General features: G+C 38.2%; 1 protein-coding gene across 2 annotated transcripts; it reads right to left on the bottom strand.

Moving 5' to 3' along the window:
* Positions 1-369: 369 nt before the first annotated feature.
* Positions 370-13,379, bottom strand: LOC120733764 (glutaredoxin domain-containing cysteine-rich protein 2). Of its 2 annotated transcripts, XM_040032160.1 has the most exons (5): positions 12,066-13,373; positions 11,394-11,577; positions 9,413-9,522; positions 4,143-4,370; positions 370-2,449 (listed from the first exon to the last, which is right to left on the bottom strand). In XM_040032160.1, the coding sequence occupies exons 1-5, from the start codon at positions 12,120-12,122 to the stop codon at positions 2,276-2,278; spliced, it is 753 nt and encodes a 250-aa protein (XP_039888094.1). In that variant the 5' UTR covers positions 12,123-13,373; the 3' UTR covers positions 370-2,275. The 2 variants fall into 2 exon arrangements, with proteins under 2 accessions (XP_039888094.1, XP_039888093.1); XM_040032159.1 differs by having other exon boundaries at positions 2,341-4,370; positions 12,066-13,379.
* Positions 13,380-24,255: the final 10,876 nt, after the last annotated feature.

The following is a 24,255-nucleotide window of genomic DNA, read 5'->3' as shown; positions in this document are numbered from 1 at the left end:
GAGTGTTTTTACCTTCTCCCTTATCACTGTAGGTCCTGCAGGATAGAGGAGGCCAAGAACAGTGGCAGTGACCCAGTTTCCCCTCACTCTGGTTTACCCCATGGAATACTGAGTGAGAAGCGCTAAAATGACAACGTTGGAAAAACACAATTTTAACTTCTGCATGGGTGGCAGATTTTTTAAGCAGAGAAAGAGAGTGAGACAGAAAAAGAGAGAATGTAGAGTGAAAAAAGAATAAGAGTGTGGATTTGGGCTACCGTGGTCATCCCAGAAATAGACAGAATCTGATTGCTGATGGGGCTTTTGACCAGGCTGCTGCTAACCCTTATAGTTTCCTTTTAAACAGAATAAAATAGTTGAAGCCCAAGCACAAATATAGGTGCAGAGGCAGGGATAGAGGGCTCTAATGGTGCTTGTCTGGCATGACTTTTTGCCACTGACATCCCAGAAGATGTGGTCAGTGCTATTGAAAAAGAATTTGATTGATCATCTCTGCCTTGCCAAATAAAAGGTAGTGGTGAAAAATGCTACTTCAGCAGCCACTGGAAAATGTCCTGGGGATCATTGCAGTTCAGATTTGATTATAAAGGCATACTAAGGGGAGCATGCTGTTTTGAACTGCAAACTATAGTCAAATGCACAGACATGAGAAATCCTCTGATTTTGGACTTTAAAGTTAAACTTTAAAGACTTGAAAAAACCTCATGGGTAGATTTTATTAGCGCTTGCAATGAGTTGATGTAACCTTGCAAAAATCAAATGCATGAAGGTGATCACTCAAAGCTGACAACAGCAGTGTCAGAGCTATTAAAAGCTTTTCCCAGTGAGGCAAAAAGATTTAATTTTGTTTTCCTTTTCTGTTAAATCATCCTCAAATGTCATGATAGAAAGTAATATGGTTGATTGCCTTTGATTTGAGGTGCAATGAATACGATGCAGAGACTGGGGATTGTGTGGCGTGTTGCATGTTTCCTATTTTTCAAATTTGTAACAATAAACAACTAACTCACAGTAAAAACAGCCATCTGAGGAAAGACTTTTAGGTAATCAAACATGTATGATTGGAGACAGAGAGTGACGCATAAGGCTCAGTTAAAAGGCAGGAGACTTTTAGGAATAAAGTCAATAAAACATATGCTCACTGCAAGCGTCACTGTTTTAATAGATGAGATCTGAAATGTTGCCATGAAAACATGTCTCCATGGGGACCCTGGGATGTGGATTATACAGAGGACAGAGTAATCTGATCCATACAACAATCCTTTTTGCATCAAAAGCTAAACTTTAAAACAATAATGAATAAAATAAAATAAAAAACATTGAAAAGGTATTCAGGTATTTTTATTTAATTAATTCACCCCCCAAAAAATGTGTAGATATATCTTTAAATGATCTAAAAGTGTTACAAAACAATCCCAATCTCCTGAGCTGGTCTACAATAAATCACTTCTGTCATTTAAATCATTATTTTCATTCATATTTTCATCCATAACACCTCTTAGACTTTTTATTATTAACACACCATCTGAAATCAATACTGAGAATGTCAAACATTTATTATCTGTTGAGATGAAAAGTGGTTTAAAAAGTTTGCATATTTACCCCCCACCAACGAGAAAAGCTCTGGTCGACACGCACGTCTGTGTTGCAGTAACACCGTTATTTGGGGGGAACTCACATTAAACATCATCTCCTGATTATTGCTGTCGCCGTTTATCAAACAGTCCCATTTGTCTCATTCCTCTCTGTATTTTTCTAAAAAATAATAGCATCAATTATCCCGGTACAACCCATTATGTTCAAGTGAAAAAGGTTTCAGTGTCTCTGGTGAATAGACAGGGGAGCTATGAACAGGGAACCCTTCCCAGTAGACACAATAAACTGTGAAATGTTTGCATCATTTTAATTAAAATGATAACTCTGTTGTGGAACCAGGTTTTATCAGGATGAAGGCAGCAGATGCAAAATAACGTGACAACAAAAAAAAGCGATTATGTATTTGTGTTATCGCAAGCCATGTTCACTGCACACAGTAATTGTATTTTATGATTTTGTGCCCACAGTCACAATCCCCCTCTCCAATGTCCAATGATGGCTTATGTTTCCTAGTAGTGCACCCCACCAAGAACGTTTTGGATTAGAGCAATACTGCCACTGAGACAATTCTGACAAACCCGTAGCACACTGGGCTTACACTCACTCAGCCACACACTCTCATTCACTCACTCACACGCTCACTCTCTCACTGCCAGATATGGGTGTCAGCCAAATGGTGCTATTTATTGGAGCAGGACTGGCACTTCTCCAGACCATAGGGGTAACAGGCTTGGCAACGCAGATCACTGATGGACTCATTGAAGCGGTTCGCCAGCATGGACAGCTTGCTACCGTGACACAGAGAGCAGGGAGCGGAGCCTGAACCGCCACAATGCTGGCAGCTGTCAGCCTCCTGGAGACAGAAAAAACACATTAGGAGATGGAAGAGGGGTCCTGTGAGGTGAGCAAAGGGGTCACAAAGGGAGGAAGGGGTGAAAAGAAGAGGGGATGCAGGGATAAAGATTGAGCTGAAAAGGGGAGTCGGTCAAGTTTGAAGGAAAGGCTCACGTCCCCCCATATCTGAAGGCCTGTATGAAAAATGTGTGCAAATGTTTGTTGCTTTTGAATTACAAACATCTGTTTCTGATAATAAAACAGATTTTTCCACTTAAAGTTAACACAAACATTTACAGTGCCACCAAAGGCCGCGTCATAATCAGCAAACATTAACGCCGCTATCATGTATAACTGGCGTGCCTGCTGGCAAAACACTAGAAACCTTAATGATACAAAGAATTTTTCCAATAATATTTCTAATTAAATGGCTGTGGTAAGTAGCTGTGCTGCAGGATAATGTCCAGCCAGTCTGTCATTTATTATACCCAGTTGGTCATTATTGCAAAGTTTACAGTAATGAGCAGCTGCTCTGTATGTTATCAACCGAATGATGACTGAACAGAAACAGAAGCTGAGCTGTGAGGTTACATTTGAAACAGGATAATTAAAAAAAAAAAACATATTCACTTAGATCCTTCATGAGTCCCAAATTGTTGTAAAAGGAAGAGCTAGACAGCTTGTTATGCAAGGGTCAGCCAGAAAAAAGTCTATAACACAAAAGAAAAAAAGTCAACAACAACAAAAAACCCTCTAAAGGTGCTGATTTAGTAGGGCCCATTATTTGCTTCTATATGAGTGCAATACAACAGAGTCATATAAAACAGGACACGGTATTTTCCAGCAGAAAGCAGCTACAAAAATAAAATGGTGCTGAAATTCACAAGGCAAAGGGGCAGGTAAGGTTTGTCTTTCAATTACAGTTTATGTTCTCACTTATAGCTTTGGTGACTCCAAGATAAACATAAGGATGCTTGTATATACAGCTATTATTATTTCACAATCAGGTTCATGTCCAGATTGTTGTCCAACAGTTGCAGAAAATTTTCATGTATAAAATCAAGTGTGAATCTAAGCTCTTCTTGGAAAAAAAGGAAGACGATGAATATAATGAATTGAAGATGGTGAAGAAGAGAACGGAACAAACAGGAGTGAGATGACGAAATATAAAACAAAAAACAGGCTGAGAATGAACTTGTATGGAGGCGGAGAAAATGCGAAAATAACAAGAGAGCTGAGAAAATGATGGAGGGATAAGGGAGAAGAGAACAGTAATCATCCAAGGAGGTGAGAGGGAGGGAATAATAGCGACCTGGGTATCCTTGCTGGCTGGTAAGCAGCAGGCAGATGCTGCAAGGGCAGAGTAAAACTGTGGACTCATCAGTATTTGTTCACAGTTGTCAGATAACACTAGGACAATAGGTTGGTGGCTGTTGCAGCAGGAAGGTAGAAAAGAAAGCGAATAAGGATACAAACAAGTTTGCATTTACAAGGAAACACAGAGGAGACTTTGGTGTGAGGCAGAAACAGAAGCAGATCCTGCAGTTGTTTTCTTGAAAGCAAAGATAAAGTGAAGAAAAGATGGCTGAAGACACATGCAGAGAAAGTGGGATGGGGAGGAGGACATGGCGAGAGTGAGAAAAGCAAGAAACAGAAATGGGGTGATAAAACCTTACCACACCACTGAGAATAATTTGACCAAGGATCATTACCTTGGTATCAGTGTCGCAGATCTGTTTCTCCTCCTTCTCCGCCTCCTCCTGTGTGAAAACTGCTTTAGCCCTCCTCCTGCTCCCCCTTTCCTTGGCCTTTGGGTATCCTTCCAAGTCAATGAGAGGCACTGTGTGCTGCCGAAACATTTCAGGCTTCTTCTGCGGTGCTTTGATAATGCGCAGATTGCTGGTATAGATGATTATCTTACCAAAGTCCAACACTGGGGACTGAAAGAAATGTAAAATATCAGATAATCCTGCATCATTTTCTATTAACAACATCAGTGCCATGTTGTTGTCTGTGTCTGTCTATGTCCATATGTCTCTCATCCAGAATTATGAGTTTTGTTGGTTCATGATTTCTTTTTGGTTTTTAGGAAGAAATTTATGATTTTTAGTTCTTGTGTATTCTTGTAAGCTACAACATTAAAGTTGATTTTATTTCGTTCATTCACATCTCCCCAGTCCTGCATCTGAGTCTGCATTCTGTCTGCCACACAGCTGTTTCATGACAATTAGGCCCAAACAGACAAATAATTTTAATTAACTTATACATATGCTAGATGTCGTCTACATTTCCCAACTCCAACTGCTCTCTGATATTAAGAAAAAAAGATTTCATGTTGAAAAGTGTCATCGCTTGTCTAGAAAAACATGCACATCCGCAGTGGTTATCTAGACAATGAAACAGTGCATCTGAACAGGGCAATAGCCCTAATCAATGCTAACAGCTGACCTAATTGTCTACCTACAGGCACTGTTTTGGGGGGCAATAATGTGCAAATATTTATTCTTTAATCTATTATTCATACCATTTTTGTAGTTTTTATCCACTTTAAAGTTTACTGTGTTGTGTCTGACGTGGGATAGTTTTCCAGTTTCACTGTACTATTGTAAGTATGACTGTGCAATGACAATAAAGAGTTATCTTATCTTATCCTATCTGTAATAATGACAAATATCGATACTTTTTATATATATTATATTCGCTGGCCACTAGTATCTGCTTGGACCCCCTTTTACCTTCTGAACTCCTTTATTCTTCATGGCATGGATTCAACAAAGTGCTGGAAACACTCCCCTGAGATTTTGGTCCATATTAATCTGACAGCATCACAGAGTCACTGCAGATTTGTCAGCTGCACATTCATGATGCAAATCCTATTCGCTCTGTTGGACTGGGCTCTAGTGTCTGTGCAGGCCATTTGAATATATCAAACTCCTTGTTACTGTATGTTTAAGATTCCAGTTTGAGTTGATCTGAGCTGTGTGACATTTTATGCTATACTCCTGGAAGCAGTCATCAGAAAATGGATACACTGTGCCATTGATGGACATGGTTAGAAAGAATACTCTGGTAGGCTGTGGTGTTGGTACTAACGATCCCAAATTATGCCAAGAAAATATCCCACATACCATTATACCACCCCCATTTGGTTATGCCAAATTCTGACCCCTATAATCCGGATGCTGCAGCAGAAATCTAGACCCATCAGACCAATTTTTTATCGCACAGTTTTGGAGAACCGCGCAAAAAGACTCTGTGTTTGCAGCTGATATGACTGGCATCCCAGTGTGGTCTTCTGCTGCTGTAAACCATCCGGTTCAAGGTTCAAGGTCATCTTCACCATATCTATTTTAGAGCTTTTTTAAAATAAAAAGAAATTCTTCATTACATTTAACCCTTTGTTATTTTGATGGCTGCTTTCTGTGGGAACAAAGCAACCAGAGAAGATTGGCAACCTTCATCTTATTATGCAGGGATGTCTTGCTGAATCCAGACTCATGTTCACACTCTCTGCAGTATTCAGGGTGATGTAAAAAAAATTAATACATATATATATATATATATATATATGAAAATATGAAAAATATACAAGCAAAATAAAAGAAACATATTGATTCAATTTATCTCACTTACTTTAAAACTGAAAGTGAAACCCTAAAATAATGCAGCCTAGAATTATCATTAAACCTTGTTAGGTGAGGGACCTCTGTAGAACCATTGTGCCATCCTTTCAATAATGCCCTAAAAGGATAAGCTAACTCCAGATTGCTGCTCTCTACTGATAAATGTGCTAAATACTGACTTGGTGACCAGGGCCAAGCATTCCTTTGTTTGGAGGATAAAGGAATGAAACTGACATCAAGCCAGCAGGCAATGTGGCTGACCTCCCTTTTAGCCTGCTGCACTAATGAAGCTGCTGCCGTTGTAGCTCAGTAAAAATGCATTTTTCAGTCAGATTAACAATTTTATTGCTTTTGTTGCACAAATTTCATTGAGCAGCATGCAGCTGATGTTCTAATTGCCTAAGATCCCTGTTTCATATTTTAAATCTGGATTGTATGTTTTGTTTTTGTGTAGCCATAAATTAATTATTACATAACTTTGCATTCACTGATAATTGTGTAATGCTTTACTGTGGTGTGTCTGCTTGCTTTTCAGTACATGGACTCTTACTATGCATGTGTATAGTGTATAGTTTAAATCACTGAAATCAGTTTTTAGGTGTGACAACTGGCCATAAAACATATTGAGAAGATCATGTAAACAGTGTAAAAACAAAACAAAAAAATCTTGATCTGCATAATATAGAACTCAAGATTATTCATTAAACCAAATATATTAGAAATTTACAGTTAATTGCTAGCTCAAGTCTGTAAAATCTGCGATATAGCTCGTTGGTGTTAGCAATTTCTTTTAGCATTGCGTGGTCTGACTTTGGGCTAAATTTGTTGAGAAGTCTGCATTGTTTTTTTACACACCTGAATGCTCCGGAGCAGAAAAGTGCGATTAAGAGTTTATGAGTTTAAGAGTTTATTAAGTTTACAAAACATTAGTTTTTGTCTTGATTGGCATTTATTCTTGTCAAAAATTATTTTTAGTTTTCTTACATAAAAAACTATTAATGAAGACAGATAATTGCTATCATTAAATCCAGATGGTGTATTTGCCAAAAATATAAATGTATTATTCTAAATCAACTGATGCATGTAAGTTATCAGGCTTCCTCTACAGCAGCGGTCTCCAACCTTTTTTGCGCCACGGACCGGTTTATGCCCGACAATATTTTCACGGACCGGCCTTTAAGGTGTCGCGGATAAATACAACAAAATAAAACTAGTACCGGTACCGAAAAAAAGAAGATTTATTCATAACACACGTGAAAAGACCTGGGAAAACTGAGTTAACGATAAAAACAATAACAAAATAACGCTGAAAACCGATAAAAACCCTGAAAAACATACATTTCAGACCTGAGCCTCAACTCTCGCGGCCCGGTACCAAACGACTCACGGACCGGTACCGGTCCGAGGCCCGGGGGTTGGGGACCGCTGCCCTACAGTATATGCCACAAAGTAGCTACGAACTGCCCATGGAGACAACCCTTGATATTTGGTCAGCTGTGATGTGCTGTGATATACAGTACATGCTGTAGACAGGGATGGTTATTGCAAAACAATGTGATGAGAAAACTTTTACAAACCCAAAGTATTTGTTTGTGCATTGTATACTGTTTCATATACCAATCTGGACCAATCTGAATATCACCTGGTACAGCTGATACTGGCCAGCCTCTTTTTTATGTACACACTGTTCCACTGTAACCCTAGGTGTCTGTATATCAGTGCTTTCATTTTATATGCAGAGAGAAACAATGACACTTTATGCTTTCCATAAAGCATCATTGAGATGCTAATGACTCAATTTCGTTGCCAGTATGTTTTTTTGAGAATAAAAGTTAACTAAATCGTTCATGAAACTCTTAATAGCAACTGACTGTTTTGGTTCCAGCTCATTTAAACTGACAAGGGAATTAGAATCTTTCAGAATTTACAAAATCTGAATTATCAGAACCAAATGGACAGTGTCCAAAACGTATTTACTGAATTAATCTTTTTTTTGGCAAAACCTTGAACAATTGTATACAGTTTGCATATAAACACATTTTGACTGCAGTGTGTCATAACAGCAATGATGGGTGGCAGAAAACATGCAGCACAGATGCCATTGCATTAAAAAAATGCTACAAAATTGTTCACATTTGTTGCTAATGACATGATAAAACCAGTAAACACCAGTTTGCAGTGCACAGACAGCAGTGAAAATAAAAAGGCACTAAACACTTATATTAATTAATTAAAAAAGAGCATGCCGCTTAAGAGATTAAGTGGTGTTGTATCTACACATCACAGATAACTGATGTGCTAGCACAAAAAAACACGCATAGTTACCATCTCTTTTTAAACAAAACTAACAAAGTTTCATAGCATTTCTGCACAAACAATGTGATTCCCATAGAGCCATTGACTGAAAACTTGTCATGCCATAGCATGGAGTGCACCCAGATTAATGTAAAAACCAAACAGTTGCAGTTTCACGACTTTCAGTAGTCCACAAGATTAAAAGCAGTCACACTGACTTCTGTGTTTTCTCAACCCTTTAAACTGACTTAGACCCAAAATTTCAGGTCCTTATGTAGATTATTGCAGGAACAAGCAATGTTTTTTAACGTTTTTTACACATGTGTACAGTCCTGACAGTACTTTGACACACTCAACCCCCTCAACTTTTTTCTGGCTGTCCTTCAACTCAAGGGGGGGGGGCACTCATTAAGCAAGTGTACAACACAAACTTAGAACGATCAAAGATGGGGTCAAAGCCTTTTCTCTGGTATTCTCTAGCTCAAAAATGTGACGCTGATGAATAACTATCTTGTTTACCATATGCTGTAAGATGCAACAAGTCAGTGAGTCAAAAGTAAATGTTTTACTTGTATATGCGAGTAAAGCATTGATCTTGACCGTCATATATGATTTATTTGTAAGTTGGAAAATAATCTGTAGTTCAGCAGTTAACACATTTGCTTAATTCACAAAAGTTTCCCAGCTCAGGATCAGGGAGAAGACACGAATGCCTGGGAGGGTTTCGTCAGAAAGGGCATCCGGCATAAAAAATCTGTGCAAATCAAATATGCAACCCCTTGCAAAAGGAGCAGCTGAAAGAATCTTTCTTTTTTTTCTCATGACATCTTCTTATGTTACAAATGAAGCACCTTTCATGAAATCTGACACCTCAGCCCAGACCTATGCATAAAGCACATTCCTAGCCTCACAATTCATGCCCAAACGTAGAGTTCTTTAAATTAATGTAGTCTGAAAACAATGTGTTTAAAATTTTGAGAAAAACAGACATATATAATTGGCACTGTTAGTGAAAAACCTACAATAACTCAACTAAAATATAATATCAAATTCTGGATTTTTACCTTGCTGTCTCCCTCTCCTTCCTCAGTCTGGCCAACTGCAGGTTTGTAGCTGCCCATTCCTCTATATACATTTATTCTCTGGGCTATGAGCCCTGTTGGAGGATAGACACCTGGGTACAGAATAAAACATGTTGTCAGGCTAGAGTGAGAACTTGTATACAGTATTACAGACTCAAGTGCAGTTTTCATCTGTAGCAACAGCATGTGCTCTATTTCTAACACATCGATGTGCAGTGATCACATAGAGCCAACTACTGAAACCAAGCCTATAAACAGTGGTATCCAAAGTGGCTGGTGGGAGTGTGGACCAGCAAAAGACATCCAAAGTGGTAGAGTCCATTTCCTTAGAGCTGTTTTTCTTATTGGGTGTGGATAAGTTGTGGAACACTTAAAATATTGCGACCGTGTCCAATCAACTTGCAATCGCTCTGCCTTTGAAATGGTCGCTTTGAAGAGGGAGACGAGGCTTGAGGCCACTCTAGTCAGTTGCCCTCTTCAAACCAACTCTGTTGCATCAAAACAGTGATAAAATGGTGATAAAGTGGCAATAAGATGGGTTCAGATTGCTATCTGATTTCCCCAATCTATTTGTGATAATACAGCAAATAAATAAATAATGCATTTGTTGCCGTCTGTTGCAATTCTTTTGCCCTCTGATGTAGATGGCAACCAGTAGACCATGCAGAATTCACAACTCTCTCAGCCACAGACTGAGACAGATGGAAATAGGACAATACAATTTATAAATTTAGAATATCTAAATTTATGTAAAGTACAATCAAAGATGAAGATACTTCATTTAATCAATGACCATAAATCTACTTAGAGAAGTGTACAGTAGATCTGCATAAAGCTTCAAGATCATCAAGCAAGAAACAGATGACTAACAGCTGACTAATCAACAACGTTAGGGGGTGGCTGTAGCTCAGGAGGTAGAGCTGGTCACCTACTGATCGGAAGGTTGGTGGTTCAATCCCTGGCTCCTCCAGTCTGCATGTCAAGTATACTTGGGCAAGATACTAACCCCAACTTGCTCTCCGAAGCATCCATCGGAGTATGAATGTGTGTGAATGTACTTAGAAAGCACTACGTATAGATAAAGTGCTTGTGAGAATGGGTGTGATTGGGTGAATGAGGCATGTTGTATAGAGCACTTTGAGTAGAAAACTGCTATATAAGAATCAGTCCATTTACCATTTAGTTAGCTGGTTATAAACTCCCATTATACCAGCTAATCTTAAACTTGAGTGTCCTAAAAATAATCACACTTTTCCTCTGATAAATAGTGTGATTACATTCTCAGATCATAAGTTTATTTGTTAAGTGTTTGAGTCCCACATTGTTAGCTCCACTTCAAAAAGAGTTTTACTAACGCCAGCTAATAGCAGCAAAACCAACAATGCTAACCAACATAAACGTTCAGGATATTCTCAACAACTCACTTCAGTATCACTGTCATGAGACAGAAATGAGCTTCATCTACTTGTATTGTACACCTTTTATAAAGTTTTACAGCCTCCTCCAGCACAAATAGAAGTGGACACCTGGCATATTTGCAGGTGAGGTAACACTGACACCTTACGATCACTACAGATGAACAGCAGCCAGAGAATTCTGCACTACAGCAGCCGCTATAGTTAGGACTATGCATTTGAACTGGGAGGGTAAGAAAAGAGAATTCAGCTGACTGAAACTACTGACATCTAGTGGGGAAATTTTACACACAGTACCTTTAAATACATTGATTAGGCAGTCAAATAATCATCTCGGTCACCAACATCAAAATGGGCTTTAAATTCATTTTATGCTACTGGATTCATGCTACTGGATTAACTGTGCATGTTTTTACTTTAATGGGGAAAAAAAGATCACTTTATGCAAACTACTACACCTTGCTTGCCTTGCCTCCTCCCAGTTTACATGCAGTACTGCCCAAACAAATAATCCTAAGGGCAACCATGCATATAAAGTAAAAACCCACTCTGTTGGTCTCCATGAGTGTCCTCAAATCCGCAGAGCTGCTCCATCTCGAGGTGGCTGGGAGGGATTTTGCGGTGGATAAAGCTGTGAGGGTATTTCTCCTCGGGGCTGTCCAGCTCTTGACCGTCCTCGTACACGTGCTTCAGCACTCGGCCACTGTAGGATGATGCCAGCTTGAACCTCACCTGTAGTTTGGAGTGGAAGGTGACATCTTTGATTCCACTGCTTGTTGTTGCTTGTCACACCAAAAACATTAATTAGTAACTAATGAGTGATTAACAAGTAACTGTAGAGTTTCTTTTATCTTATAGTACAAAGCACGTTGAGGTGATTGTTGCTGTGAGTGGGGCTATATAAATAAATAGAATATAGGTAGGTTCATAAGCAGAAAAATATGGTATCTGACCATGTGTGCAAATATTTGCAGAATGTTAATACACACATCAACAGTCCTGTGTCATTCTCTATTTGCAGCTTCACAACATGAGCTGCAAATAGAGAACTCTTTAACTATGTGCTTAAAATCACCTGCTAATAGTTTTGCAATTGTTTAGAAAAAAGAGAGAAAGAGGAGGCTTGATAATTGAAACGACCTTAACAAGTCTTTTCCTCTGAAACATTTATAACGGTGAAACCTATAATTTCAAAATAAAGTGGTGTCATAAGAACTCACCTTTCTTGGCTTGGTGTCTTCGTAGCGCTGATTCAGTTTTCTCTGGAGTTCCTCCATGATGGCTGATTGAAGAGTGGATGCAGAAAGGGGGTCACTCCATCCAATGAGCTCCTTACCTTCTTCTAGCTGGACAGCGTGGAGCCTGCTGTGCTGAAGGGTTGTTTGTAAGGATGGATAAATTCAAACTTGGATTAATATACAGCTCGATGGAAGCACAGCAGCCGGACTAAAGAGCTGTAAGTAAGGAGTGGGCGGATGACAAAGATAGGATGGCAATGCTCTCTCTCTGTGTCCTGCTTCCAGAGTTTGCCTGTACCTGCTGTTTTAAGGGACCCACCTTTCTAGCTCTCAGTGCTAAATTATTCACAGATAGATCGAGTGTACAAAAGGGTGGTTGCGAAACCAGAAGCCCTGTCATCAAATAATTATGATCACAAAAATAGAAAGCATTTGGAGCCTGCGTGTTGCTCTGTGTGTTTGTGTGCAAAATGGAGAGAAAGAGAGAGTAAGGCAGTGAGTATGGGTACATGTGGGAGTTGTTAGATAGTTGTAGCTGCAGCCTGTCATTGGACAGGAGCCGAGAGTATCTGTGGTGGAAAGTAAACATGGCATTTGATGTCTGTTGCTGTCATAAAGAAAACATTTAGCCTTATCAAAATATCTCTATAATTAGCGAGCTTCAAGTGGCATCTGACTGAAATAACATATTACTTTTGTAATGTGTCTTCACATTATTATACTGTTAACAGATTGAGTGGCTCATCCCTGAAAGTCTAATCTGAAGTGCCGTGGAAGTGAAACACTAGTGTTCTAATTTATATGTGCTTGGGTCTGATTGATGTAAATTTCATCAACAAAGAGTGACCACAAGGCTCCAAGAAGACCTCTGTGTGACCTCCCAGTGTGAGTCTGTGCTACCTGCACTATGAAGGCACCTTCTACATATGAGTCTTTCAAGTGGACTATGCAATAGGATTATAAGAACTTTCCCATTATATCTGTTATCCATGTCTGCAAATCGAGGGAATTCTGGCATGATGTGCCCAGAATCACCACAACCTCAAAATCACCTTTGCTCCATGAGTTAAGACTTCACAGACATTCCAGAAGATTTTGGATACAGAAATATCAAATATCCCAAATGTTAGTCCTTCACAAAAAATTGAAGGTTACTTCAATGCAGACATGAAATAAATATTACTAAACATTGGTTTAGGCTTCAACATTGTGATTTACAGACATGAACTTAGAGCAGCGGTCCCCAACCTTTTTTGCACAACGGACCGGTTTATATCCAACAATATTTTCACTGACCGGTCTTTAAGGTGTCGCGGATAAATACAACAAAATAAAACCCAGTACCGGTACCAAACAAACAGATTTTTTTTTTCATAACACACAGGAAAAAACCCAGGGAAACCGAGTTAACGATAAAAATGATTTAAAAAATAACGATAAAAACTCTGAAAACCATAAATTTCACATGCGAGCCTCAACACTCGTGGCCTGGTACCAAGCGACTCACGGGACACGGACCGGTACCAGTCCATGGCCCAGGGGTTGGGGACCGCTAACTTAGAGCACTCCTCTGTGCCTTTTCTGGACAAACTTCAAGCATGAGTAAGTTCAAATGGTACAGAAAAATGACCACAATGATTTTTTATATGAACATTTTATTGATAAAGTAATATGGGATTTAAATGTTTTGCTTTATTGATGCAGAGATCTTTTTGCTACCTATAGTTATAGTATAGTATAGTGGAAAAAAGTTTTCATAGACCTCTGTGATGTCCAGTGGAAGGTAAACCTATAGCTTCCATAGAAATTAAGAGGATACGTAGCAGCCAGGTGCTGCTAAACAAATGAACTTGATTAATTGGTCATCTGCAAGTATGAACATACATCTTTTTTGAGTGTATGATAAAACAATGTCACAATCAATGAACTACATCACAAACATGGCAACATAACTTAGATTTGCAAAGTTGCATCTGAACAAACCACAAGACTTCTGGTATAATGGTATATAAAAAGAGCACAGTATATCAGCACAAATACCTCATACCAACTGTCAAGTACTGCCACAGGACCTGGGCATCTTGAGGTCATCGAGTCAACCATGAACTCTTCAGTTTACCAAAGTGTTCCAGAGTCATATGTGATGCCATCTGTCCAATAGCCAGAGTCATGTGACAGTACGATGACCCCAAATATAACAAAACATCTATAATAGAATGGCTGAAAAAGGCCCAGGGAAGGTGCAGACCTCAACCCAATTAAACTGCATTATATCAGCAAGATTGATAAGCATTAGTGAGACCTTAGAGTTGTGAATAAACAAATGTCTGCAAATTTCAGTGAATTTAAACAACATTGTAAAGAATAGAGGGCCAGAATTCCTCTACAACGATGTGGCAGAGTGATGAGGTCATACAGAAAAAGATCGCTTCAGGTTATTGCCACTAAAGATTGTTCTACAAGCTACTGAACCATGGGTTGAGTTAGTTTTTCACGGAACAGCACAGAGTCCCTAAAAAATGTTCACAACTTGCCCAATTAAGCAGTGCTGTGGAAGTTTTCCTTTTAATAGATATTATATCAAATCCAAAACAGTACATTATGTTACACTGCCCACCAAACGGAGCCACACACTTTCTCAAGTTTAAGCCTTTCTAAGAGGGTCTTTGATGTGAGCAAAGGAATACACTGCTTTCCAGGAGAAACTGAATTTTACACTATGTACAAGACTGATATTTGATGCCTCTCTAATGCCTTTGATAAGCAATGTTTTTTCTGTTTTTCAAATGATCTCATCATATAAAGGGGTCACTGATATCTCTGATTGTGTTCTTCATCTTTTCCAGAATTGGCCCATCAGACTATTATTAGGACTAACTGAGTGTGATCAGCATTCATTTAAGCTTTATCCACAAATATAAAGAGTAATTTAAGATTTCAGCCACAATTTTGAGTGGAGGTACTAAAAGAAAATTCTGCATCCCCTCTGCTTAGTCAGTTGTAGGTCATATCCTGGTATCACGTGTGGGGCCTTGTGTGTATCTGTGTGTCAGTGAGTATGTGCATCTATTTTCCAAAAACCTGTGTAAATCCTATGTAAACAATGGATCTGGAATATACCGATAGCTATTTGAATTGCTCTGTTTACACAGTTTTCTTATTCAAAGTTTGAAACTGCTGACGGCAGTAGCAACTTTTCCCCTGCATCTTCAAGAAGCGATTTTACAGAACAAACACTAATCTAACAAATGGATCTCATTTACTCCATGCATGTCGAGATCAATCTCACAATTATCCTTACAGATGACTGTTATTAAATCGAGAGGGAATGGATGGTCTTAAAGTAGGGGGTGAGAGCATTCAGATCACACAGAGAACCTCCCTTGTCTCTTCCGTGACCGAGAGTCAGCTTAATCAGACTGCAGAACAAGCAAGTATGCCTACTCAGGCGAGAAATTGTTTTGGGTGCATCGCAATGAAGGAATCATTTAATGTGCCAGGATTCTTGCTGCTTTCGGTTTAAATGATTGCCACTGTAAATGCGTATCTCTGTGTCTCCACATTAACAGTTCATGTATATTCTATTATCCCCATTAAAGCTCCCCCAATACAATATTCAGTATGAGCTTCATCACTCAGGTGCAATGCATGGTGTCTATCTATAAATCACCTAATTCATTTTAGTGCTCTAAAGACAGTGATCAAAACTGGGAAATAACAGTTTTGTTTTTACTGTACTGGTGATAATGCCCTTTGACTCAAGTGAATAAAAGAAGCTTCAATGAAGCACAAATTGAAATCCAAATAGAGGTCCAGCCACCCAGATGGCCTGATGCAACATCTATGTACTAAATTTGGATTTGTAAATTAGAACTACAACTATAACTTGTATTGCACCAACAAATCAGTAATTATTAAGATGAATGCATGTTGTTGCTCTGCAGATCTTTTAATCTAGTTCTGGTCTGTTACACCCCGTGTACATTTAATGGCCTCGTCTCAGTTGTTTATGCCTCAAACCCTGCGCAGCTATTGTACCACATCTTACCTTATGCTACATCAATCATACACACTTTGTATTTAAGTTATCGTGTGTGGGCTAAGTTTGATTATCCACACCCCCCAACCCAAAGAATCCAAGCGCACTCAAAGGAACTTGGTGTGTTTTACTAGACAAGTCTCACTTTCAGGGCCTGAGGGCAGCATATGTCCTTGCAACCCTTTTTGTATACCCTCAAAGTTTCCTCATCTTTGTCTCTCCAGATGTAAGTGCAACAATAAAATGAAAAAAAAAAAAAAAAAAGAAAGAGAGAGAGAGGTGAAAAACTCACTCACAGGAGACATACTCATTATTTTTTCTTTTTCTGACACCCTCCCAAGGGGGATGATATTGACTGACTCTCACACGAGCTGCCTATTTTCAAGCAACAATAGAATTTCTCCACCCTGGTCGTGATCGTGAAGGCAAATGGTTTGGGCAAGGTGGAATTAGTGACATTTAAAGAGTATATAACTATGAAAAAAAGAGGACAGGCGCTTTGCCATTTTTAATGAAACCACTTATATTCTACAGCCTCGCTCTCTTTATCTACCCGTTTCAGTACCAACCTCAAATTTTAACTCTACTGCTCTGCCCTTAGCAGACTAACAGGCAGGAGCATTGGAGGAGGAAGAGAAAAAGACAGAAATTAAAAGAATTGAAAGGCTGAAATTAGAGATGGATGGGACTATGAGGGTGGTACCCAAGAAGAGATAAAGGAGGAGTGATGAAGCTACAGATGAATTTGAAAGACTGTATTTATCTTCAGACATTTCCCAACACACTAATGTCACATCTTTTCTGAAGGTTACAGACAAAAAGAAAGAAAAAATGGACCCCAGACAATAGACTGGGACAGTTTCTTCTGTGTTAACTGAATGGAATACAATTATCATATGTTCACTGTAGAAAGAGATCAAATTTACGATTTGCAGATGATATAACATGTTGTCTAGACACATGAAATAGTATAACTAAAATTACTGTGTGAACAACCGAACAACTTCTTGTTTTCTTCTTCTTCTTTTTTTTTTGATGAATGTCATTGAGTACATCAGGAAAAAACCCTGGTTGATAACTTCACACCACAATTTTTAGCCTAACAGTAATAAAGGCAAGTGTATATTGTAAGAATCACATTTTTTTAAAAACACATGAGAGCTAGTGGTCCAAGTTTACAAAAAGACTTGATGACAACGCATAAACCTTTAACACTTAATTTAATTAAGCTGCCATTTAAAAAAAAAAATCTCTTCCACAGCAGCAATGCTTTAAATAGAACTACTTATGCATTTAAACTTCATTATCTTAATTACAGTGTCTATCAAATGATAAATGTGGCAAGTAACACTGAAATTAATATTTAATATTTCACTGGGACTGATTTTCTATGTCGTTTTAATTAGCTGTTCGCTGGTGATGATGGTGTGTGCAGCTTTCATAAAAGCTTATGCACATGCAGAAACTCATGTCTGGGATGTTTCAAAGGCCTCCTTCTGTGACCTCTCCACCCCACTCTAATTTCATCTTCAGGAAGAAAAAAAAAGTCTCAGAAATGATGCACGGCTGTCTCTGCCAACTGCAATCCCAGCCACAATGAGATTCAGGACAGCGGCAGGGAAATCATGGCCAAGAATAAGCATTCCACTCGTACTATGCTTTGTATTTTGCTGCAAGGCCTATTTGATTACATTGTCCAGAAAATAATTGAAGGTGGCTTGAGGTGGTGCCCACAAGCAAGACAAGTTAGTCTCGCAAGACAAGTTAGTTCAAGTGGAAGAGGGAAAGAATTAAAGTACAAAAGTTCAAATATATTTAGACGCCTTTTACACTATACTTATAGAGAGAAGTGCTGCGAACAAAGATTTATTATAAATCATCACTATTTATTTGTCACCATCTCAGTTTAGTGTGTTAATGTTAAAAGCACTGATGGGGCTGTGATTAATTTTGCACTTTTTATTTTATTTTATTTTTAATATTAATATAAAATACTGGCTTTTTTACTTAACCTGCATGAACTCACTCAAATGATGCAACAACGTAACAGCAAGCAATCCATCTGACAGAACACTGTCGCTAGCATGGCTAAAAATACAGAAGTATTTTGAGTAATTGTTACAAGTTGTTTTTCTTAAGCAAACCTATTGATGTGAAGGCTAAGAATCCACTTACATAAAAAATAACCACCAATAGAATTATGTGTCACTGATAAATCAGCCTTGGCTGACAGAACTAGCCCAGTGGGACCTTTTCAGGTTGTCTAGCTAAAGTCCTAAGTAACTAAGTTAAGTATGTAAGCAAAATTTATCATAAAGCACGATTCAAGACACCTTTTTACTGAACAAAATGTGGTACATAGTAGTAGGAAATACGGTGCTTAGGAATAACTCATTTACAGAAAACACAAATATTTTACAAATCTGTCAAAAACTTAATACTTAAACTGATGTTTTGGCACACCGGACTTCTCTGAGAAATCAGAAATTATTCAAGCATCACACTCAACCACAAAAAAACAACTAATTATTCTGTCCAGGAATACAAATAAATAACTGTAATTTGGCATCTTGATCAAAAATGTAATGTGCTTTACTGCTTTTTTCAGCTTGTAAAGCAGTAAATTTGAAAATGAATGGATGACAATAATTACATGTCAGTATTAAAAAATATCATTTTGATTAAAGTGACTGCAAATACTAATATAGTTAACATTACAGAAACATGAACAAAATTATTTTGGTTATTAGCAACTCTGTTGATTTAGTGCAGCTGTGACAGAAACCTTACATTGACTGATTAGACAGACAGACAGACAGACAGACAGACAGACAGACAGATAGATAGACAGATAGATAGATAGATAGATAGATAGATATCCATAAAAATATGAAAATATTATAGATAAATACATAAGACACAGATTAAGAGACCTTCACCAGTATACTGACAGCAACAACCAGAGAACAGCGAAGGAGAAGCAGAGTTACAGACATAACAACAAATGGGAGATTAGTGGGCTGGAAAGGACAGGGAATAACGGTGAGTGTTGAGCCTAGACTTAAAAGCAGAGATGGAGGCAGCACTGAGGGAACATGGAGGGAACTTTTGATTTGATGCGTGACCTTGGGGCATGTAACTTTCCCAGTGGAGCTGAGAGACTGGAGGCAGAATGTAAACAAATGGGGTTGGTGGTATATGTTGGAACCTGCCTGTTAAGAGCCTTAAAAACAATTAGTAAAATATTGAGAATATTGAGTTGAGTGCAGAGAAGCCAGGATACGAGTGATGTGCTTCTATTTTCTAGTACCAATGAGTAGTCTTTTGCTTGTATTCTGCACCATTTGCGGGGGAGACCAAGGTCTAAGAAACTGTAATAGGTGACTTTGGCAAAGGTGACTTTTTCCAAATCATGATGAGACAGAATAGACAAACTTATCTGGTAAAGTCATATAGAATGACCTCATACCAAAGCCCACAAGACAACCTGGACATAATGTTGTTGGTACATCCCATAGAAAGGCAGACATTGTGATTGAAGTTGAAGTTGTATATAATCTGCAGAATATGACACCGGAGACTGAATGAATTCAAACTGACTGAGGTCACTTGATTTTAAACCATCTACATACTGTAGTAAATACAGTTTTTCTCAGTCATCTTGGTGCTTTTCTCAGATCAGAATGAAAATTCTCAAAACCATTAGTGCAACCTCCAAACATTTAGTCGTTTTTGCACATCATAGTAGCAATGTCTCCTTCCTCTGAACAAATTGCAAATGCTCTTGGACATGTATCACTTGCTTTCATACAATTATCTGGCGTCGACAACATTATCATTTGCTTATGTCATGTCAGTCAAAATGAACTATACTTTTGGATGCTGAATAGTCATTCCCAATAAAACTAATAGTCTTTATTTCATTGCTTGAGTCATTACATACAAAATTGGTGAATTCGTTTTCAAATGCTGTCTAGCAAATGTTATACCTTTTTTTATTATTATTTTTTCCTGGAAATGAAGCCGAAATTGAACAATTTCTTCAACTTCAGCTTTCACTGACAAGAAGGTGTGTGAAGTATTAGTTGTAACCAATGACAAGCCACTTGTTCACAGTCACTCATCGATCAATCCCATGAACCCTTAATTGGAAAGCATATATGAATCGAGCAGGACATAGTGTGTAGGTCAGCATCGTGGAAGAGGGGTGAGGATGCGGGGGGGGAGAGAGAGAGAGAAGACGTCAAATACATAGGCAGATCCATAATGAAATTAGGGCAACACTTGTTGACCATGTTGTCAATCACGGCCTCACAATGGATGATGCTGGTCGGAGGGTGCAACCAAATCTTGGAAGAATCACTGTGAATTCAATCATTCAAACATTTCGTAGGGAGAACAGGTATGCATAGTATTGGACAGTAATCCAACATCTCATAATATCTCATGTTTAGTGTACATTACTGTAATTTTACTATACACGGCTGTACAAAAAGTGTATAGTGCTGTCTAGAGCATTTTCAGGTAGTGTCACCGAATTCTGACCTACTGTGAACTGTCATAATGGAAACATGACAAAGCCATTTGACTATCTTGTTCATCAAGATGATGTCAAGACTTCTCATTTTGATGACAATGGCAGTTTCATTGACATAAATACTTGCTTTTGAAGAATGGATTATCGATTTTGAGCAAGTGACCTGCTTTTGCAGGTTATCCAGTAGGTTTTGCAGTTTGCACCAATTGTTTTGCGAAATACACTAACTGCTGTGCAAATGTTAATAGTGATGTGAGAAAAGCACCAAAGCAACTGAGAAAAACTGTAATACACTTTCATTTCCCTTTTCCCCCCATTTTTATTTGGTAACAAAGAACTAACAGTTCATATTTTATACTTTTATATTTGCATTACAGTTACCTAATTACCAATGTTCAATGCATCATGCAAACCTTTTAAATTAGAGAAGATCTCTGTCCCGAGAGAGAGAGAGACAGATAGATAGATAGATAGATAGATAGATAGACAGACAGATAGATAGATAGATAGATAGATAGATAGATAGATAGATAGATAGATAGATAGATAGATAGATAGATAGATAGACAGACAGACAGATAGATAGATAGATAGACAGATAGATAGATAGATAGACAGACAGATAGATAGATAGATAGATAGATAGATAGATAGATAGATAGATAGATAGATAGATAGATAGATAGATAGATAGATTGTTGGAAGCTGTGCGGAGGTACAAGAGTTTTGTTGTTTATTCCCTTGGTTCCAAAAATAACTAAAGGAGCAAAGGAAATTGAGGCAGCATGTGACTGCATCAGGCTCCATCTAATACTTGTCACTACTTTGGAGCAGCCCTTCATTTCAAGAGGATCTGGCTGTACAGCAAAGAGAGAGATGGCCATGGCAGATGTCACTTGAGTAGAGGGAATTTACTTTGGAGTGAAATCAAGTAAACAGACAATTATTAATCCAATATAAACACAATGGCTTCACAAAAAGCTAAGAATTAAAATGAGGCTGTGCACCACCAAATGGAGGCTTTGAAAAACCGGAACCGTGTTATACATTATCAGGAAACTTTAAAAAAAAAATGCGTTGTGCAAATTCTAAAAGAACTTTTTTTTTTAGTATGTCTCATCAGTTTCCAGTTTCCATCACGGCAGGCATGGCAGGTGGTGAATAAGCTCACACCCATGTGTTGAAGTGTATTTTTGAGATATTTTTAGACAAGTGACACACACGGATTGGCTGCATCCACTGTTTATTAACCCATCACTAAAGCTGTGTGTAAAATGATTTCTAAAATCAGATTCATGACTGAAAGAGACTCTTTTTTCAGGCTTACATTTTTAAGTCTCACATGCTCATATATAGACATAAACGCAACTGCAACTCCTCACATCTTTCAAAAGAAAATGCTGTACAGTTTTTAATCAATGCTTATATGAATTTGATGTTTTCTGTGTTAGTTAAATTAAATAAGAACCCAGCAAATGTACCGTGTTTTCATTACAAAACCTGTTACCATGCCTCCAGAGTAGGTGCAGTAGGTTAAGTTAAGTGAGCACATGGTGCAACTGGCTCCTGATGAAGAGATCCATGTACAAGGAAGCGTTGCACAATGAATGGGAAATTAAATGTCAGAAAATAATTAACTTAGTCATGAACTCCTCATACCTTTTTACATTTCTCTTCCTATTGTTGTGCATAATGTACCATAACAAGTCTGCAAAGTTCTGGAAATGTAGTTATGATTATGCAATTTTTGCAAATGAATTCCCCGAGGTGTCACATTTGTTTTTCATCTTTGCTGTCTTCCCCAATCTCTCTTCCCCTTTCCCATCCAGCATGATAATTGGACTAATAATGGCATAGACAGCCTGTGGCTGTGACTCTGCACTCGGTGTATTCACTCTAACTCGGTGCTTCAACCTGTCATAGATTTCCATATTCCTATAGGGAGAACTCATAGTGCTCTCTGTGCATGCCCCTTTGTTCAGATATTACTTCTCTCTGTGTGAGTTCACTGACATAAAACTCATGAAATTCACTCTCTTCTTCTACTCCTTGAAAATGTTGGTGAGTGGTAAAATTTTGGATTAGTTTTCTTCTGAGGAAAAAAAGGCGAAATGTGATCATGGATCTCACAGCGACTGAGAAGAAAATGTAATCTGAATACTCTTCTATGCCACACGAGCATCTAGATTCTGGTGACTCCTGTATGACGCAGCAAATCTAATGATGACCTTTAGAGCGATATCACTGTACATTTATAAAATAGGCACATAGGATAAGGCCAGAGAAATGTCAAAATATTCCTCTCCTCATATTTATTATAGCTGTCACTGTTGAATATTATAGCTACAGATGTTAGAAATTAAAACCTCCACAAAAACTTTTCCAAACCCCACTGCAAAATAGCCCACAATGAAAAAGTACACCAAGGTAAACTCAGTTACTTAATAGAGCAGGATAGACGACCATGCATTGTCTAATGTTATATTATGTATAATATATAGCATAAAATTCTATGCTTGATCGGTACAGCAGAGAAGCAGCAATAGAGAAGCGCTGCTGAAGCCCTGAACCAGGATGCTTGACTGGTTTGCAGAGCGAGCAGTGAGGCAAGCAGTTTACTGCTTTTTGTACTCTGTGTCTCTCTCACTTGTGCTCTCTCTCTCAATCTGTGTGTGTGTGTTCCTGTATGTGTGTTCTGCTATCTATCTTTTTTTTCTGCATAACAAAAAGCAGCTTAACATCATGGCTGGCTCTGTTGTCTGCCTGCACAGTCTGGTCTACTTAGCCTGTCCATCTCCTCCTGAATCCTGTATGATAAGCACAAAACAAGAGAAACATTGCCAAACAAACGCAAATACACATGCACAAAAGAACATTTGAATGAAATAATTCAGAGTCCCACAACAATACAACCAGTGGAAAATAACAATTTTGACATGCCAAAAACAAATTGGTGCATCTGCAATCAAAAGCTACTGCTTAACAGAGCAAACAATGCTGCTGCTGACATACATGTAGTAGTTCTGCTTCTAATAGTAACAAGAAAATGTACAAGGACCTCAGAGACTAGAACACCAAGCAATGAAACCTGAAGACAGTGCAGTGTAAATTTGAAAACAGTCAATATGAATGTGAAAGAAATAAACACATATCAGAGGAGTCGTGATCTTCGTTTTGTAGAAAACTGACAAAACATGCTAAGACATGCTAACAGGGGAGTTTGAGAACAGCCATGATGCAGTTTTTACCTCGTGCATATCCATTTGCACGTGCTTGTGTGCATTTGGTCATTTTTCCACGGCAAATGAATTGATTTAGTCAGCAATGGCCTTTGAGCAAATGTTTATGCTTCAGGCATCATATTGCAATTCTGTCAGCGACTTTGGCATCAAAGCAGTCTTTAACAGTCTCGAATTCACAAAATATATGTACTGCATTTATTTCACTTGCATATTAATGTCACTTACACTGAAAAAAATGAATTCTGTCAAATAACTTATATAAAGCTCAAACTCAGTTTTAATAGACATTCAGTAATTCAGTAAGTCTTGATTGGATCCTGCTTCTAAAATCAAAATCCTGGCTTCTTTCCTTCT

This window comes from Simochromis diagramma, unplaced genomic scaffold, assembly GCF_900408965.1.
Source record: "Simochromis diagramma unplaced genomic scaffold, fSimDia1.1 OVJJ01000216.1, whole genome shotgun sequence".
Classification (NCBI taxonomy): domain Eukaryota; kingdom Metazoa; phylum Chordata; class Actinopteri; order Cichliformes; family Cichlidae; genus Simochromis; species Simochromis diagramma.
The sequence above is the reverse complement of the archived record's forward strand: the minus strand, read 5'-3'. Positions and strand labels throughout refer to the sequence as shown.

Bases quoted from the DNA above. Each gene is read 5' to 3' on its own strand.
- LOC120733764 (XM_040032159.1), bottom strand. From the start codon at position 12,122: ATGGAGGAACTCCAGAGAAAACTGAATCAGCGCTACGAAGACACCAAG. The intron at 11,578-12,065 runs GTGAGTTCTTAT...TCCAAACTACAG, and splicing joins AAGACACCAAGCCAAGAAAG to GTGAGGTTCAAGCTGGCATC. The intron at 9,523-11,393 runs GTGGGTTTTTAC...TTCTGTACCCAG, and splicing joins CACTCATGGAGACCAACAGA to GTGTCTATCCTCCAACAGGG.